Below are 18155 nucleotides of genomic sequence, written 5' to 3' on the forward strand. Positions count from 1 at the left end.
ATTTATTTTATTTATTTTTGGCTGTGTTGGGTCTTCGTTGCTGCACGTGGGCTTTCTCTAGTTGAGGTGAGTGGGGGCTACTCTTCGTTGCGGTGTGCGGGCTTCTCACTGAGGTGGCTTCTCTTATTGCAGAGCATGGGCTCTAGAGCGCAGGCTCAGTAGTTGTGGCTCACGGGCTCTAGAGCGCAGGCTTAGTAGTTGTGGCTCGCGGGCTCTAGAGCGCAGGCTCAGTAGTTGTGGCTCGTGGGCTCTAGAGTACAGGCTCAGTAGTTGTGGTGCACGGGCCTAGTTGCTCCGCGGCATGTGGGATCTTCCCGGACCAGGGCTCGAGCCCGTGTCCCCTGCATTGGCAGGTGGATTCTTAACCACTGCGCCACCAGGGAAGTCCCGAAATTTTTTTTAAAAAGGCATATAAGCTAATCGCATTATGGTGGATACGTGTCATACATTTGTCAAAACCCACAGGACATGCAGCACCAGAACTGAACCCTAATGTGAACCAGGACTTGGGGTGATGATACTGTGTCAGCGCTGGTTCACTCACTGTAACACATTGTAGGCTCGGGGAGTATATGTATGTCCTTTCTGCTCAATTCTGCTGCGAACCTAAAACTGCTCTAAAAAATATACTGTATTAAAAAAAGGTCACCCCAGAACTCAGGTACCCTGTTCTGAGCCCACCCTTCCCCGCAGCCCAGTGTGGGCCCTGTGTCCACTCCCACCTCTGACGCTAGCTGCCCCCGCCCCTCAGGCATGTCGCAGCATGTCACCCTGGGAGTGATGTCAACTTTCAGTGTCTTGGTCTCCTCTTCTGTGAGATGGGAAGAGTGAGGCCTGCCCGCCTTTCCTCTCTGGGTCGAGGTGAAGGTCAAGTGAAGCCATGTGGGAGTGTAGGACCTGGACAGCAGTCAAGGCCGAGTGTCCGCTGCCCTCGGGTGGAGGTGATGCCGGGGCCGGGCTGTCACTGGTGAGCTGGGGCGCACTCCCTGGTCTGGGAACTTGGGGCCACTGCACGTTGGCTCCATCACTTCTGAAATTCCTCAGGGCCTTGTTTCTCTTCATCCTATACCTTCTGATGAGCCCCCTCTCTTCCTGCTTCGAGGAGGGCTGAGATGATCTGCCTCTAGCCCTGGACTTGTGCAGGTTAGGGCCTGACAGCGATGGCGTCTGCGGTTCTTTGCAGAACTCCATCCACCTTCCCCGCTAAACTGCAGAAATCTCTGGGCAAATGAAGTCTTACCCAGACCCCAGTAAACAAGAGGGAACAGTGGGGTTGCTCTCGCTTCTTGAAGATAGTGGCTCACAAGACATGGTCTGTACTTTAGAGGATAAACAGCAACTCATGTCACAGGTGCAGGACACACGACAAATGCTGTCTCAAAGAGGGCTGAAGAAGTCAGGGAAAGCTTCTTGGAGAAGGCGGTCTTAAGCCGGGCCTGGACCACAAATCACTTTTCTGGGACACAAACTTGGGAGGCTCTTCTGAGAGCAGGAAAGGCACGCAGAGCGTCTGTGCCCTGAAGCTCCTCCCTGGATGTTCAGGCCCATGGCTGCAACATGGTCTAAACAACAACCCGGCCCCTCAGTAAGGACCAACCCTGTTCATCAGCGAAGAGCACCGAAGGAAGGTCCAGGTCAGAGACGGCCAAGTTCACAAAGATGGGAGTTTATCCTACAAGCAGGAGTTACTGGGAAACCAGCCGTTCCCATGCACCAAAGCGGGGGAGGGGAGAGTTTGGGGACCGGTCCTGGGGAAGCCGGGGTGCCGAGGGCCACTGTGCCCACCTCACAGGCCCCGCCCTGTACCCCAGGCCAGCCCGGAGGACCAGCTCTGCCCCCCTGCCAGGCTTGGGGCCCTGAGAGGTTCTGAGCATGGCGTGGGGGGTGGCGGGCAAGGGGGCCCAGGCCAGGCAGCAGGCCCGGGCGGTGAACCCTCCAGCTGTGACCCTCAGACCCTGTGGGAAGTACAGCTGGGAGGGGTGGGCCTGCGGCTCTGGTGACCATATTTCCAGCCAGAACAAAGAGGGAAGCCAGCGCAGAGCCCTGCACCTCCGCCTTGCGTGGGTCAGAGCCAGCCAGTTAGGTGCCCCTTTGGCCCATGTAGACGAAGTTCCCGCTGCATTTCTGTCATTAGAGCTCCAAGACGGTCTAATATATCCACGAAAATCTGCTCTTAACAAAGGTCTAAGAAATCCGTTCACCTGGAGAACTCATCACCGATAAAAGCTTAACAGCAGGGATCATCTTTCAACGAGGCTTCATCAAAACTCAAAGCAAGTGGCTGGGTCTGAATGGTAGGATTTAGGTCTTAACTCCTGAAGGGTTAGCGTTCTTACTTTAGAGGTGAACACCTTCTTGGAGCGTAAGATCGACCGCTGGCGGGGCCCGGGCCGGCGGGGCCCGAGAGTCGAGGTGGGTGTGGCTGGGCCGTCCGCCTCTGCAGGTGAATTGAATGCCCACTAGAGCTCTAATCGTGACCAGAGTGTTCTCCCTGCAGGGGCTGTGAATGTATCCTCGCAGTTTCTGGAGTGAGGACTCCAGGCTTAAAATCCTAGCTTCACACTTGGCGACCCTGGGCAGCTTCTGGGCCTCTGGGGGCCTCAACTTCCTCAGTGTAAGGTGAGCATTATAACAACACTTACCTCCAAAGTTACAATGATACTTTAAAACTAAGACGCTTGGTAGAAAGCTCTGTGCCAGCGGGTCGTGGCACAGGCTCCTGGGGTCCTGAGGTTTCAGGTGGCAGCACAGGGGTGGGAGTGGGTGGGTGAAGAGGGCGCATTTTGGAAAAATCTCTGCCTGTGTCTGAGCGCTGGGATTTCAGTTACTCAGGAAAGGTGTGTGTTTTCCTCGGTGGGTTTCAGGCAGACGCAGCTGGGCCTCTGCTTCGAGCGGAAGGCATCCCCTTACCAGGTTGATGCGACTGGCCTCTACGTGCCGGAGGAGGACGTCGGCCACCCGTTCAGTGTCCCACCACACGCCGGGGTCATCTGGGAAATCCCTGGAAGGAAGAAGCACAACCTGGAAACCATTTCTAACCCGGTACAGGCTTCCCCTGGGGCTCAGGTAGGTGTGGGGGGCAGGGGGGAGGCAGCGGCATCCGGATGAAACACGACACGCTCTGGGGGCTTCGGCTCGTGGCCGGGGAGGGAGCAGACATCAGCGAGACACAGCTCTGTCCATGAGCTGGGGACAGGTGTGGTACCCACGAGCTCGGACGCAGGGCGGAGGGACACGTGTCTTTGTAAGAGTCAGAGGAACGGCGCGTTGATAAAAGTATGGGAGTTGCTTCATTTAACCTCAGACAGGTGTAAAGGAGCCTTGATGGATGAAGTTAAGTAGCCTGTTTGTTGCAAGGTCGTTAGGGATGGATTTGACCCAGGTTTGCTGACTGTAGAGCAGAGAGGTTTCAGCCCTGGGGAGCACCGCAGCCCCATCCCGCCGGGCACCCTCAGGGGCAGAGGCCTCTGCAGGTGACTCCAAGCCTTACTGCTCCCTCCCCCTGCCACCTGCTGATCTGAGGCCAAGGCCGTGGTCTGCCTTCTGTTTGAAGATATTATTCACTCTTATACATAGATGGCCATCTCTGCTGGCTCAGGTCCCGGCAACACCCACCCGCTACTGGGAGGACACGGGCCTCTCCGCTCCCCACCTGGCAGGTGGCTGTCACCTCTCCGTGGACAAGGGCCGTTAAGGGACCCACTTAGGACTTTGGTCAAAGGAGAGTCGCTGAAGGTTTTTCAGTAGGAAAAGGACATGAACCTCAGCACTAGATAACACAGCTACTTCCTGTGCTTCCTTGGCTACCTCTTCCACACCCTGGGGAGCCCCCTGCAGAGCTGGCTTCAGGCTTTTCAGAGCACTGTCCTGCCAGCCGAGACAGGACAGACAGCTCAGCTGGGGGACGGGACAGGGAGAAAGGGAGAGGGAGGGACAGGACAAAGTGCTGCCTTGTCCCCTGGGAGGGAGCTGAATATGGGATGGAGAACATGGCCTGCTGAGCTCAAGAGCAAGAGAGACGGGAAGGTACCCTGGAGTGAGCTGCACACTCGCTGCTGGCTGGGAGGCCCACGTACAGGTATCAAGGCGTCCTTTTGGAAACTGGATTTACCAATAATAGTCACGTGGATGGAAAAGCAGTGTGAGAGGAAGGGTAGGATGGCTGTTGGCTAAGCCTAGTTCTCGGGCCTGAAGTGCTGAAAGGGGAGCCCCCGAGTGGGGAGCTCGCTGCCGTCAGAGCCAGGCCCACGGGAATAAGTATTGCTCCCTGAGGTTCTCTCAGGGCCTCTACCCTGAAAGAGGAAGTCAGCTATTTGGGGGACTCTGGACTGTCGACACCCGCCCCCCTCTGTAACCCGATACATCTGATGTGGCAGCACCGCTCTTGGGATCTAGTCCAAACTCCTCTTGGTCAGGCATTCGAGATCTCCCCAGTCTGTCTCCTATTTGACCCTCTTCTCTTGACTTGGGCGAGTAAGTGAGATAACCTACGTGAGAAACTTTACATTCTAAAACTGTAAAGCGACGTGTAAATGTCAGAAGAGGGTCATAAAGTGGTGGCTGTTATTGAGGCATTAGCCTAATCTAGGCCCCTTCAGAAAGGAAGGCAGGAGGGAAGGGGTCCCCCATCGTTTTTCCTTGCTCTGGAAGTCCCTTGCAGAGATCTCTGTGCTGACTGCCTGCATCAGCGGTCTCTGGGTTCACAGTGGGGTGTAGGCATCCCAGGAGATGTGTGAGATGATCCACTGAGGTTAAGCAAGACATCGCCAGAATTTCTAGTTACGTTTCTCTCTCTGTTTAAATGTCTATCTTGTAGCTATTTTATAAGGTAACATACGTTAACACGTATACAATTTAAGGAAGCCCACAAACACTGGCAGCGCGTACTCAGATTTTGTTTCTTTTTGTCAGGGGGCTGTGATAAGGGCTGTGTGGGGATCACTTGTCTCATCTACTCACCCTCCATTTTACTTCGTCTTTTCCTGGATATTTTAAAACAACTTCATTGAGGCATAATTTACATACTATAAAACCTACCCATTTAAAATGTACAATTTAGTCATTTTTAGCATATGTACAGAATTTCTACATTTTATTTTACTAGCATTTTGCATATATTTAATTCTTGATTCTCTAACCTATTGTAAGTTCCCTGATGGCCAGGTGCTACGTTAGCCATCGAACAGTCAGGGCCAGCTAGGAAAACAGAAACCACCAGGGATTTCAGAGGGAATTTAATACAGAGAATTGCTTACCCCATTGATGGGAAGAGCTGAGAGGCCCAGCAGGGAACAAGGAGACGATCAGAGACTGGAGAAGCCACTGTCACCTCTAGGGTGGGACATCAGAGTCTAGAGATGGGGTGATGGTGGGAACTACAAGGGCAGTGGCTGGAGTCACGGAGAACATTTAGCTGCTGACGGAGGTGCTGCCCGAGGTGGAGGGAGCAGGAAAGGCCCTGGTTTTCTCCTCCTCTGCCTTCAGTCTCCCATCACAGCCACCTATTGTCAAACCTATTGAGAAGCCAGGTGACTGGCAACGGAGCCTGGAAAGTGTGGTGTCCACTGGTCCTGAGCAAAGGCATAAGGTGTTTTGGTAGTGCTCCCGGCAGGGGCCCAGTGCGCGTCTGCTTTCAACTGCATCCCAGTTTGTTTGTTTTTTTAAAAATATTTATTTATTTATTTGGCTGCACCGGGTCTTAGTTGCGTCACGTGGGACCTAGTTTCCCGACCAGGGATCGAACCTGCGTCCCCTGCATTGGGAGCGCGGAGTCTTGGCCACCGGGACGCCAGGGAAGTCCCTGCGTCCCCGTCTTGACCCTAAGCCTTCGAAGGGCAGCAGCAGTCCGGCCACCTGCCCTGTCGCCGTTGTCCACCCCTCTGGGAATGCCGTCGCCCACTAGCTGCTTGGGTGTGGAGGCCACTGCCACGAAGCAGGATTCCAGTCTCAGGGAAGGGAGGCGTGGCAGCAGTTGACGGGCAGCTTCACCCCCGCAGCTCAGGGATGGAGCCCTGCCCACGCTCAGAGTGGTCCAGTGTCACCAGGAGGCAATGTGATGCCAGGACGGACCACAGAACACCCGAGTTCCAGCTCCCTGCTCACCAGGTGACTGGGGCACGCGCTGTGTCATCAGGAAAGCTGGGAGAACCTGGGCCACACCTCCTGAGAGCCCTGACTTCTAGGACTTTATGTTGCCAGAAGTTTCTGAGGGAGGTTTGTTCATTACTGGGTATTTTGCACTGGAATCGTGCCTGGCACAGAGCAGGCACGCGTTAAATGTTGTCTTCCCCTTATTATTTTGTGATGTTTTCCTATTTCCCAAGAGACAGAGGGATTACTTGTCATCACGAGGAATAACTGAGATTGATTTTGGACTAGTGTCCCCCAGTGGCTGCCGATCTGTGGCTCTGATGAGGGCTGAGCATGTAGAGATTGTCCGCCAAAGTCTCACGCTATCTTGCTCTAAGTGTGTCTGTGGTGGGACTGGAACGTGACGTCATCCCGGAGAGGTGAAATCATCAAAGTCAGGAAAACAGCCTTCTGCTTCCCTGTCCCTGGAGTCCTCCCTTCGTGTGGCCTCCGGCCTCTGATAACTTGGGATTCCTCTCTGCTCTTCTTTCTACCCAGCCAAATCTCACACATCCTGTGGAGCCTCCTCCACGGACCCTTCTGGATGGAGTTTGGGGCCCTCATTTCTGAAAATAACTGCAAGTCCAGGGGTTCCCCCGGCCACCCTCGGGGTGATAATTCCCTGGAAGGACTCGCAGAACTCACCGAGAGCTGTGATGTGCACAGTTAACAGGTTTTCACCGGGAAAGGATACAGAGTAAAATCAGAAAAGGAAGAGACACATAGGGCAGAGTCCGGGGGCATGCTAAAGGCGGACGGTCTGTTGTCCTCTGCCTGTGGAGTCTGGGCGCTATTCTCCCAGCACTGACGTGTCACGGTACACACGGAGCATCGCCGCCAACCGGGGGCGCTCATGCGAGCTTTGTGGTCAGAGTTCTTATCGGGGCTCCATCACTTAGGATTCATTGGTTGCTGACCGGCAGCCCAGGTGGTTGATCTCAGCCTCCAGGTGAGCTTGACACCGCGTGACCCACAGCCCCACCCGAAGCTCCGATGTGATGCCACCCCCTCCCCAAACAAAGGCACTGCCATCAGGTGTGCCAGAGGTTACTCCCCAGAGGCCAAGCGCAAAGGCCAGACCTCCTTTTGGACTTGGCCAAATTCTTTACTACGAAATTCCTTGCATTTAGGAACCTTACTGAACTTTTCTACCAACTATGGCTTGGACGGCCCCACTTCGCATCTAATTAGTGCAACATTCTGCTAACTTCCGTTGTTTTGTGTGTCTCTCTACCTGTAGCCAAGTATGAGAACAGACCCGTGTCTCACCTATGTCTCATGTGGTACTTTGCACAATTCAAGTCAACCCAGTTTATGTAAATAAGCAACAGCAATAAACGAGATCTGCCGTGTGCCAGGCACCGACGCGCTGGGGAGCTTAATAGTGGCTGAGCCACAGGCAGGTGTACCTGCCCGCCTTTGGGGGTTGGAACATACAAGTAAGAGCTTTGGAAGATAGCAATTTTATAAAACAGATTAGGGACAAAAAAAAAAGATATATATATATGAATTGCAGAGGGGAGCAAAAGGCATCCCAATGGGACCACTTCCCCTCAAGGCAGGAAAATATAAAATTTGACAGTGGGAAACTTCAAACAGAGAAATGTAGAAAAAGTGACTCCTTTGAGACCAACGACGTGAGTTGTCTTCTTCCTAAAGTTCAACCCCAATCAACTCAAGGCTTGGGTCCAAGTAATAGCTTCTGCAATAGTTCCTTTCTTCTCTGATAGATTAACAATCCCGCCTTAGATAAACATGCCGGCAGAGGTGTAAACACAAGTGTGAGTCAGCCGTTGGACCCCTCCTTAAGGGAGGGCTGGTGAATGGCCTTTGCCCTGTGTTCCTTTGTGCTGTCCTGCTTCTCGCTGGCCGGAGTTGGCGGGGGTGGGGTGGGGTGGGGTGGGGGGTGGGGGGTGACTGGAGTTGAAGCAGCCGTCTTGGTGCGTGAAGTAGCCTTAGGTATGAAAGCCAGACACGGCGGAGTCACCACAGAGAAGGAGCCCTGGCCCTACACACCAGGCCCAGACGGTGCAACTCCTATCACAGTTATTGTAGTTATTGTGGGTTTTCTAACCAGATCCTGATTTATATATGCCAGAATTTTGTAAAGCCTCCGTTTTATTGATTATTTAGGTTGTTTCCAATTTTTATTATTGAACTAAGGTGGTAACTAGCATCCTAATACGTAACTGTTTGTATGCATCTCTCAGTATTTCCTTGGGATAAAATCATAGGGACGTACCTTCGGGGTCAAAGGTGAAGTGAGGAGAACCTGGGTAGATCTCCCTCTGAGGAACCGTGTTAAGAGGAGGAGGTGAAGGGACTTCCCTGGCGGTCCAGTGGTTAAGACTCCGTGCCTCCTCTGCAGGGTTCAACCCCTGGTTGGGGAACCAAGATCCCACATGCCGTGTGGCATGGCCAAAAATAAATAAATAAACAAATGAAACAGTATAAAAAATTTAAAAAATAGAGAGGAGGAGGTGGAAAGCATGTTAACTCACAAGGAACACCATCACGGAGAGAGAGCCGTGCACTTCACAGGCTGGAAGGAAAGACTAACAGGGACAACTCTTATCAAGAGCTCCATTCTTTCTAAACAACTCAGGTGTTTTGTACCTACTTCCTTATCCCTGAGAGCTCCCTGAAAAGGCCAGTTCATTTACATTCTTTGACAGCTGGAGAGAGCGGGTTGGAAGGGAATGAGTTACACGTGGAGTAGGCACCATGGCTGGCTGAGTGGGGCTGTAAGGGAACACGTGTGTTGTCAGGACCCCAATTTCATCTTGTTAACCAACCCCTCTCCTGGGAAATCACGTGGATGTAATTCAAAGCCAATAGGAAAGCAGAGGTCAAGCCCTAAGAGTAGTCAGGCTTCATATTTAAGGAACGTCTGGACTCGCCCTCCTACCTGAGGCAAAGGTGATGCGTGTGCTTCAGCAGCTGACAGGTATTCTGCAGCTGCTCGTTCCTCTCCCCGAACCCAGACCTGAGCAGGCCTACGGCGAACTACTGAGAGGTCCTAGAAACTTCCTTTAATTATTAGCAAGCTCCTTCTTGGCTTTTATTGCAACTTTAATGAAAAGAGTATGGATCTATGCCTGGGTAGCTCTGCTAAGATGTAAAGCTGAGTAACCCTTTCTGGCTGAGACAGGATATGGTGGGCTGAAAACAAGTTTCTGGCCAGGTTTGGCCAAGGAGAGCAGAGGTGACACCTCTGAAGACCCGAGGACAAGGGCAAGCAGGGGTTGCACCGGGCGCCCTTACCCGACGCTTCTCCTTCCAGGAGGATTCCCGCCTGCAGAGCCCTTCAGCCCAGAAATGGTCAAGCTGGAGCTGCTCTGAAATGTCAGGCAAGTCACCATCAAGAGGCCCGCGGTCCCCCCCTTCACTCTAAATCTCTAGTCAATCAGGCGATGTTTCCTGATAAAGAAGCCAGCCGTGGAGAACCAGGAATGGGGGTGGAATTTCCAAGGTCGTTTACAGAGGAAGCCTGGAGACTACTTAAAACATTAAAAAGGCCTAGGAAAGATTGTTCGAAGAAAACAGGCATTTTACAAAGCAAGACATGCAAGCTGCCAGCATATATTCTTTTGATTCTCAGAAAGAGTCAAAACAAATGCAAAATGAAAGCAGGACGTGGTGTGGAGGAGGGCTCACAGGAAAGGGCGTGGCTGTCCCCCACCCCCCACCCCGAGCTTAAGGCTGCACCTGTCTGCGAGGGCAGTTTGGCTACGGTGCGATTATTCGTGCTCTTTGACCTTATCTTTCTAGAAATTGACTCTAAGGAAATAATCAGCCTAAAAGTCAAAGTCCGATCAGGCAGAGACACCACTTTCACTGCAATTACCGGGGGAAAGAGGCCGGCAGTTCTGTTGTTCTGCCACCAGGGAGCAATTTCTCTAACTTCCTGAATTGTGGTTTATGAAAAATGCTAAAGATAACACAGAATTTTAGGGCATGTTCAAAGTAAAAGCAAAGAAACTTAGATACACCCAAGGAAAGGAATGTTAAAGCAAAACCAAAAAAGAGAACTCCAGTTAGTAAACTTTAATTTTGCTCCTGACTTAAAAATGAGACTCATATGAAAGAGGAAATCTATGTAGAGGAATTGAATTTTGAAAACAGCCTGTGAGAGAACTTCCAAATAAAGGGCTCTGGGTGTGTTCAAATGGCCAGGTATCCTGGCCTGCGCTCCCCAGAAAGCAGGATCGGGACGAAGGCCTATTGGGAGGTGTGACCCGGGAGCAGGAGGGAAGCCGCACGGGGAGGGGAGGCGGTGCTGAGGTGCGGGCTGGCTGCGGGGGCCCGCGGGCTGCAGGACTGCGCAGAAGGCAGGCATCTCAGAATCGTGCATCTGTCCGGGAGGAGAAAGAGGCAGGTACTGATCTCCGGGGGCGGGGGGCGGGGTGGTCAGCTCTCCGGTACTTTAGGGCTGAGCACGCGTGGCAGACTCCGCGCAGGGGCAGGGCTGGCCCGGGCGACGGGCAGTCGGCCTCCTGGCCGCGGGGAGGCGTCGTGGGTGGTGCCGGCACGCACCGCGCAGGGCACGGCAGGGCGGGGCTCCCAGGGGGAGGGTCGCTGCACGTTTACCCGTGAGGGCTGCGCATGCAGTCGGCGCCAAGCGCGGGCGCCAACGCGGGTGCAAGACCCAGGGAGGCGGGGGAAGGGGCTCGGCTGCTGCGCGGGGAGGAGGGCTTGCGGGCCGGCGGGGGCCGCAGAAGCGCGGGGAGCACCTCGTGAGGACGCGGCCCTGCGACCCCGAGCGGGCGGGTCGCGACCCGACACAGCCAAGGAAGCGGCCCTCCCCGGAGTGCAGTTAGCAAACGCTGTGTTAATTCCGCTGGAAAATGCCCCAAACCTAGCCCTGCCCTAGACCTTCGCGCTCGGCCTGTGAGGGTCATAGAATAAAGTTTGTTTTCCTGCCGGCGGAGCAGCCTCGGACTCTGACCTGCTCTGCTCTTTCTAGTGACTTGCCCGGGCTCAATGGGGGCATCGTCCCGGGAGGGGTGAAGGGGGCGGTGGGCCCTCCTCCTCCCCCCTCCCTCCGTCCCCCTGGGAGAAGGGCTAGCCGGTGGGGACCCCGGCGTGGGACACGGGCCCGGGGCTGATCACCGCGCCCCGCCCCGCCGGCGCCGCGCACGCCCTTATTTGGTCCTGTGGCTCCTCTGCCCGCCTCCTCCCCAGCCTCCCTCCGGTACATTTCTAAACCCCGGGGCTTCCTCTGTCATCCAGGCGGGCAAAGGTCATCTGAGTTCAGCGCTAACCCGAGGCGGTTGGGCGGAGTGCTGGCAGATCACCTGGGCCCAGGCGCCGGGCCTCGGGTTGCAGGAGCCGCGCCCAGGCCAACGCGGGTCCGGGGACGCTGGGTGCGCCCGAGACCCCGGGGGACCCGCCGAGCTGGGGCCGGTGCGGGGACCTTGGGAAGCGGGCGGGCGGCTGCGGGGCGTCCCTTGTTCGCCAGGGACCAGCCGAAGAGGAGTAGAGAGGAATAGAAACCAGGGGAAGAGGAGGGGGAGAAAGGGAAGGAGAGAGAGAGAGAGAGAGAGAGAGAGACAGAAGTGAAATAGACCAGCCTGTGTATGTGAAGTGTCCACTCCGACAGGGGCCCCTCCTTAAGCAGTTTAAGAGCCCAGACAACGACCAGATGTCCCAGGAGACCCTCGTCCACATAGGCTCCCCACCCTAACCGTACAATGGATTTTCCTTTCTCAGGGACAAAAAGCTAATCATGACTGTTAGGTATACCTGTAGCTCTCCTTTCTCTGAAAGATGCGTTTTATGTTAGTATCACAACAAAGTGTGCAAAGCTTGCAAGGTGAGAAATTCTTTTCCAAAAATTGCTAATTTATTAGCTGTCTTAGTGGCAACTGAAAAACAGAACCTGCTCACTGAACTCCCTTCAGAGGTCACCGGGTTCTGCTGGAGAGGCCCAGGCCTGTGTCCGGACTCCTCCCCTCTCCCCACCAGACACACAAGGGCTCCCCTGAGCAGAGGCTGTGTAATAATGTTCTCAGAACAGAGGAAGGGCCGTAGCCTAAACTTTCGATGGGTCTCTCAGTCTTCTGGTGCCTGAAATGTCTGCCTCATTCCTTTTTCTAAAAAAGCCAAATTTAGGGTTATGTCAGAGAAGGGGTTCATCCCTGATCTTGGCAAGCACCCGAGACACTGTCACACGCCAAGAAACAAGAGCAGACATGTAAAAAACAGAACTAAACTAAACAAAAATACAGACATAAAGCCAGAGGGTGGGGTGTGGAGTCCCCCCGGCCACTTGGCCTGCTCACCAGGACACCCTGGAGTCCCAAGGGGTGGGGTAGGAGGGCTGAACCAGGGAGCCAGGGCAGCTTAGGATGAAAGGGAGCCTTAACTTGTAGCTTCCACTGGGCTGCAAGGCACTGTGGGTGCAGGAGGATCAGACCAGTGCTCAAATAGCAAAATCCAGGACAAACGGCGCTGTCAGAAACAGCCAGACACGTTGCTACGGGGGATCAGAGAGGAAAATTTAAGGTTGCACAGTGTGGATAAAAAAGGCTCCTGTGGAGGTGGAGGCGTCTGTGCTGGGTTGGGAGGAACAGGCCTCCCGGCAGGGGCCACACGTCCAGTGAGAGGAGGAGAGCAGAGCCACGGTGTGCAGGCTGAGTACGGGGCTGTGGCTGAGACCACAAGTGTAGTTTCGCTGGGCAGGGGGCACCCGTCCCTGTATAGAGACTGTCGTACAGGGAGGAGCACGGGGCGGTTCCTGCAGGGCAGTGGGCAGATCAGGTTTGCTTTAGGAAATCAACCTGGGAACAGTGAGGGACGCACTGGGGGCGTGGAGCATAGCTAGGCGTCGGCAAGTTCCAGTTCAAAGACGTGGCCGCGCGATAGAAGAGAGCAAGGTGCCAGGAGGTCTCACGGAAGGAGACTTTGCCAGATTTAGCAGCTGATTGGGTGGTTCCTACCGTCATGAACAAGGAAGAACACAACATCGCAGGTGATTCCAGCATCACACACGAGGGCTCCACGTTTAGAAACAGCGCCTTCCTTACAGTCAGATGCCATCACTTTATTTAGTCATCACTTGGTGTGACGGTCCAGGATGGGCACTGAAACTGGTGGTACCCAACTATAGAGAGCTCATCCAAATGGTGCTTACTTTTTTGGGTTCGTTTTAAGATCATCAAAATTGCAACAGCACGTTAAAAAAAATAATTCTCATGAAGAAGCTGTAGCCATGGAGAAACTCTCCGGGAATAGCCTCGAGGGAGCAAGAACCAGAACAGTCACTTGGCGAGCTCTTGAGTCGGGATGGGGGAAGAGGATCGGGTCTGGTGGCGCAAAGACAGCGCAGAGCTGTCGACGGGACCAGCGCTGCGCAGGGCTTCAGGAAGAAAAGGCCGCTGCATTTCACCCCTTGGGAGACCACGGCTGGCCCTGGAAGCAGTGCCCATGAAGAGGGGCAGGCAGTGCAGAAGGACGGGGTCAGTGGGTGGTGAGAGAGCGGCACCAAGAGCTTCAAGAAGTTTGGGAGGAAGTGAGAAGGGAGGCCTGCAGGACCCGGAGTCGGACCCGGAGTCTGCGGAAGGGTCTGTATAGCCCTGAGGATGTCTGAGGATGCGGCAAACAAGTCAGCTGACTTGGTAGAGAGTAAAGCTGCCTGGTGAGGGCAAAAGGAGAGACGGAGGTAAATCCTGGGCAACGTGTGGCTGCAGGGGATGGACGTACCACGCAGGGAGCAGAGCTACAGGCTTGCGCAGGGGTAACGGTTCCCGCTCCGTCGGCTGCTGTGAGGATGAAATGAGATAATACCTGACGGACACTTAGAACAGAGCCTGTCCTGTGGTCGGGGTCCAACAAAGGTGAGCTCCTGACCGGATTCCTGATTGGAAGGGAATCTGATGCCAAGGAAGGAAATGGGCGATGGGGTGTCAGGCCACAGAGAAGTGTGGTCCACGGCCCACGTGATTAGATCACAAATGTGAGGGAGAAGAGCCACACTCACGTGACCTGACTGTCATCGGCCCAGCAGGGGGCCTTCAAAGGTTTCTGTGGATTCGACCTACATTTTGGGAGGGTGTCAGCGAGGGGACGTCTCTGCAGAACCCTGGATGCAGACGGTGGGGTAGAAAGATGGACACTAAATGGAGACATGGCTGGAGGGCCGAGCAGAAGCAGGGGGAAACTGAGAGGACCCCGGCACCCGCCACGGTGACCATGCGGGCCACAACTACTGAAGCCCGTGCGCCTAGAGCCCTTGCTGTGCAACAAGAGAAGCCATTGCAATGAGAAGCCCGCGCACCGCAACAAAGAGCAGCCCCAGCTCGCCTCAACTAGAGAAAGCCCGTGCACAGCAACAAAGACCCAATGCAGGCAAAAATAAATAAATGATAAATAAAAATAAATAAATAAAATAATTCAAAAAAAAAAAAAGCCAAAACATGTCTCAAAAGAAAAAAAGTGTCAAAATCTACCTTGTCAAAAAATGGGTTCAGGGACTTCCCTGGTGGTCTGGTGGGTTAGACTCCACGCTCCCAATGCAGGGAGCCCAGGTTGAATCCCTGGTTGGATAACTAGATCCTGCATGCATGCTGCAACTAAGAAGTTTGCATGCCGTAACTAAAGACCCCACATGCCACAACGAGAATCATGTGTGCCACAACTAAGACCCAGTACGGCCAAATTAATGAAGTAAATACTTTTAAAAAATGAGTTCAAAATGAACTATTGTTCTGCATCAGAGTTTTCCAGCTGAGGCCCACAAATCCCTAGATGTCTGTGGCCAAATTCTCAGGGCTCCAGGAGTTCTTAGAAAAAGGTATCTTTTTTTTTTTTTTTTTGCGGTACACGGGCCTTGCACTGTTGTGGCCTCTCCCATCGTGGAGCACAGGCTCCGAACGTGCAGGCTCAGCGGCCATGGCTCACGGACCCAGCCGCTCCACGGCACGCGGGATCTTCCTGGACCGGGGCACGAACCCGGCAGGCGGACTCTCAACCACTGCGCCACCAGGGAAGCCCAGAAAAAGGTATTTTTACTGAGATAACAATCTAGAAAAATTGTGATTATCTCACTGACAAGAAAGCAGATATGGTCATGTGATGTTAGCGCTTGTATTTACGTGTCTGAGATCACATGTGTATTCCCAAAGTTCCTGAGATACTTTTTTAAAAAGGACTCAAATAATACATATGAGCTAAACATGAACAGAAAACTGAGTTACGAGGAAAAAAGGATCCACGCACCACTCAAGATTAACGAACCCTGCCCCACAGCACTGTGGGTGGAAAACCACCCCAAGTTCTCTAGGCATAAAGGCTAATCTCTCTGTACCAAGCCCTCCCTCCCCAGAGTTGTGGGACCCTTAGCCCCTCTCCTGTGGGGTTACCATGGGCCCAGGCAGCACCGTTTAGTGGATCGCACCCAGGAGCAGGTGGGACCTAGAATTAACAACGTGAAGATACATTTTGGACTCGATTGCAAAGGGCCTGCGGTGAATTCCCGCACCTGTGTGCGCATCAGGCTCCAGTCTTTCCCCCAGCGATGCTGGGGTTTCCAGCCCTGTGTGCTGGACTCTGCCCTGGTTCACCTCTATTTCTTTACTAAGAGTGGAGCCAGCCCACTTGGTCAGGGCCTCTCGAGGGTCTGGTGAGGTCACATGATAAAAACAAGTGCCTTGTTTCCTGTCCTAGATGCTGGCTGTGGTCTGGCTCCCAACAAGAAGGTCAGCTCAGAATCACCGCAGGCCACTTGCCCGACTCTGACGCCCCTGTTAGCTTGACACTTGCTGCGGTGTCACACCCACTAGACCAGGCCTCCTTGGAGACAGACGCTAGTCCAGTTCAAGTACGTTCGCCCCGTCCTCAGATTGCTATAATCTGACGGCTGATGGGCTGGCCTGTGCTTTGAGGTCCCTGCCCCTCCGGTAGACATGCCTGTCCGATGTGACAACACGGAGGGGAGGGGGGCGCAGGGGGGGCTGAATTTAGCTGTAATGGGAATAAGTTAATACGACGTATAGAAGATCCTCTGTTGGGAAGTGCAGTGGAATGAACAGAAACGTGAATGAAAACTGAAAAGTTAGAGATACACACGAATGTGCTGAAGGGTGCCTTGGGGCTTGAGGCCATCCTGAGCGGTCCCGCTGAGCTCGCAGGCAGGCCTCCTGACTCCCCGCACCCACTGAGAAGGCACAGCCTTTGATGCAAGAAGCCTCATTTGTGCCTTACGGGGCGGCCCTAGACACGGACAGAATTAGCACCTAAAACGTGTAAGATTCCGCTTGTAAAGATGCGTTTAAAGTGAAATGCTGCTGTGCAGCGAGCTTTCTGACGGGGCCTGCAGAGACTCCTGGCCTCCTCTTCCCTCACATCTGAATTGCTCATCCTGACCCATTCCTTTTTTTTTTTTAAAAAAATATTATTTATTTATTTAGTTCTGGCTGTGTTGGGTCGTCGTTGCTGCACGCGGACTTTCTCTAGTTGCGGCGGGCAGGGGCTACTCTTTGTTGTGGTGCGCGGGCTTCTCATTGCAGTGGCTTCTCTTGTTGCGGAGCACGGGCTCTAGGTGCATGGGCTTCAGTGGTTGTGGCTCGCGGGCTCTAGCGTGCAGGCTCAGTAGTTGTGGCGCAAGGGCTTGCGGTGCGTGGGCTTCTCATTGCGGTGGCTTCTCTTGCAGGGCACGGGCTCTAGGTGCGCAGGCTTCAGTAGTTGCGGCACGTGGGCTCGGTAGTTGTGGCTCACGGGCTCTAGAGCACAGGCTCAGTAGTTGTGGTGCACGGGCTTAGTTGCTCTGTGGCATGTGGGATCTTCCCGGACCAGGGCTCGAACCCGTGTCCCCTGCATTGGCAGGTGGACTCTTAACCACTGTGCCACCAGGGAAGTCCTGTGACCCGTTTCTTATACCACATTCCAGCCCCCTCGCCCCTGGCCTCACTCTTGATCTCCTATTTCTGGCCTTGTCCTGACTTTCAGCCTCGACCCCTGACACTGTCTTTCTGGCAATCCCCTTGGTTCCCAGCTGGCCAGGGCTTGGGGTGTCCATCTGTGACGGGCAACTTGGGAACACATTAGATGAGCACCTTTCCTGCCGAAGCCCTGGAAGCTCTGCTGATCGGGGGCTCTGCTCCCTGCCCCGTGAGTGCCCAGGTCATTGAGGGAGGCCATCGCCTCTTTACTAGCTGGGCAATCTGGAGACACTGCCCTCGCCCAGAAACCCTGGCCGTGGCTCCGACACCCCCGCCCCAACACATTTCCAACGGCTCCATTTAGCGGTAGGGCAAAAGGGAAAATTCAGGCCCTCGAAAAATATTTGTTTTCCCTTTTTAGGCAGAGTGACATTTTTGGTGTCCAGTCTGACAGGGATGCTGGAAAGACGGGTCACTTAGCGGAGGTGACACGTACACACCTGGGAGACCCTCTGGCCTCCCCTCTTACCTTTCACAGCTAGGTGGTCACCAAGTCCTTGAGATGCTGCCTCTGCAGCAGCACTTGGCACCGTCCCCTCTCTCTGTCTTCTCTGCCACTGCTATGTTTCTGACGCGTGTGTCACCTGATTATGCTGACTGGTCCCACGGTGCCAAGTCTGGACCACCCCTCACAACGCTGCTCTCTAGTGTTGCCAGAGAGCTTTCTAAGGTGCAGATCAGATCAAGTCATTGCTTCCAAGCTTTCCATAGTTTTCAGAAACTGCTGCACTCCCCTGACCTCCACCCGGTGTGCGCTCGTCGTGATCCGCACCCGCCCTGCTCTGCACTGCCCTGGGTTCGTCACCTGTTTTGCTGGGATTCTCTTCGAGACCGTGAGATCCTGAGGGCAAGGGCCTGGCTTTTCCTTTTGCGTCCCTAGGGCCCAGCCTTTGAGATCCGGCATATGCTCAGTAAGTGAAGGCTAAATGAATAAAACGCATTTCAGGGATCGATAAAGAAACACACTGAGGGGCATCCCTGGTGCTCCAGTGGTTAGGACACTGCGCTTCCATCTTAGGGGCCACGAGTTCGATCCCTGGTCAGGGAACTAAGATCCCGCATGCCGCGGGGTGTGGCCAAAAAAAA

General features: G+C 54.1%; 1 protein-coding gene and 1 long non-coding RNA gene across 4 annotated transcripts in view; one reads left to right on the plus strand and one right to left on the minus strand.

The window, feature by feature from the left end:
* PIGL (phosphatidylinositol glycan anchor biosynthesis class L) overlaps window positions 1-18155 on the minus strand; it is a 63258-nt gene that overhangs the window by 15825 nt on the left and 29278 nt on the right. For 2 of the 3 annotated variants that reach the window (XM_070044533.1, XM_030861349.3), the window contains exon 3: window positions 2911-3001. In XM_070044533.1, coding sequence (XP_069900634.1) covers window positions 2911-3001 — 91 coding nt within the window. Of the gene's footprint in view, window positions 1-897; window positions 2820-2910; window positions 3002-18155 lie in introns of those variants that run through there. The other variant, XM_060291097.2, reaches the window with a different exon arrangement.
* LOC115855793 (uncharacterized) overlaps window positions 1-18155 on the plus strand; it is a 41366-nt gene that overhangs the window by 6427 nt on the left and 16784 nt on the right. The gene's annotated exons all lie outside the window — the stretch shown is intronic.

Source organism: Globicephala melas, chromosome 20 (genome assembly GCF_963455315.2).
Source record: "Globicephala melas chromosome 20, mGloMel1.2, whole genome shotgun sequence".
In the NCBI taxonomy this organism is placed as follows: Eukaryota; Metazoa; Chordata; class Mammalia; order Artiodactyla; family Delphinidae; genus Globicephala; species Globicephala melas.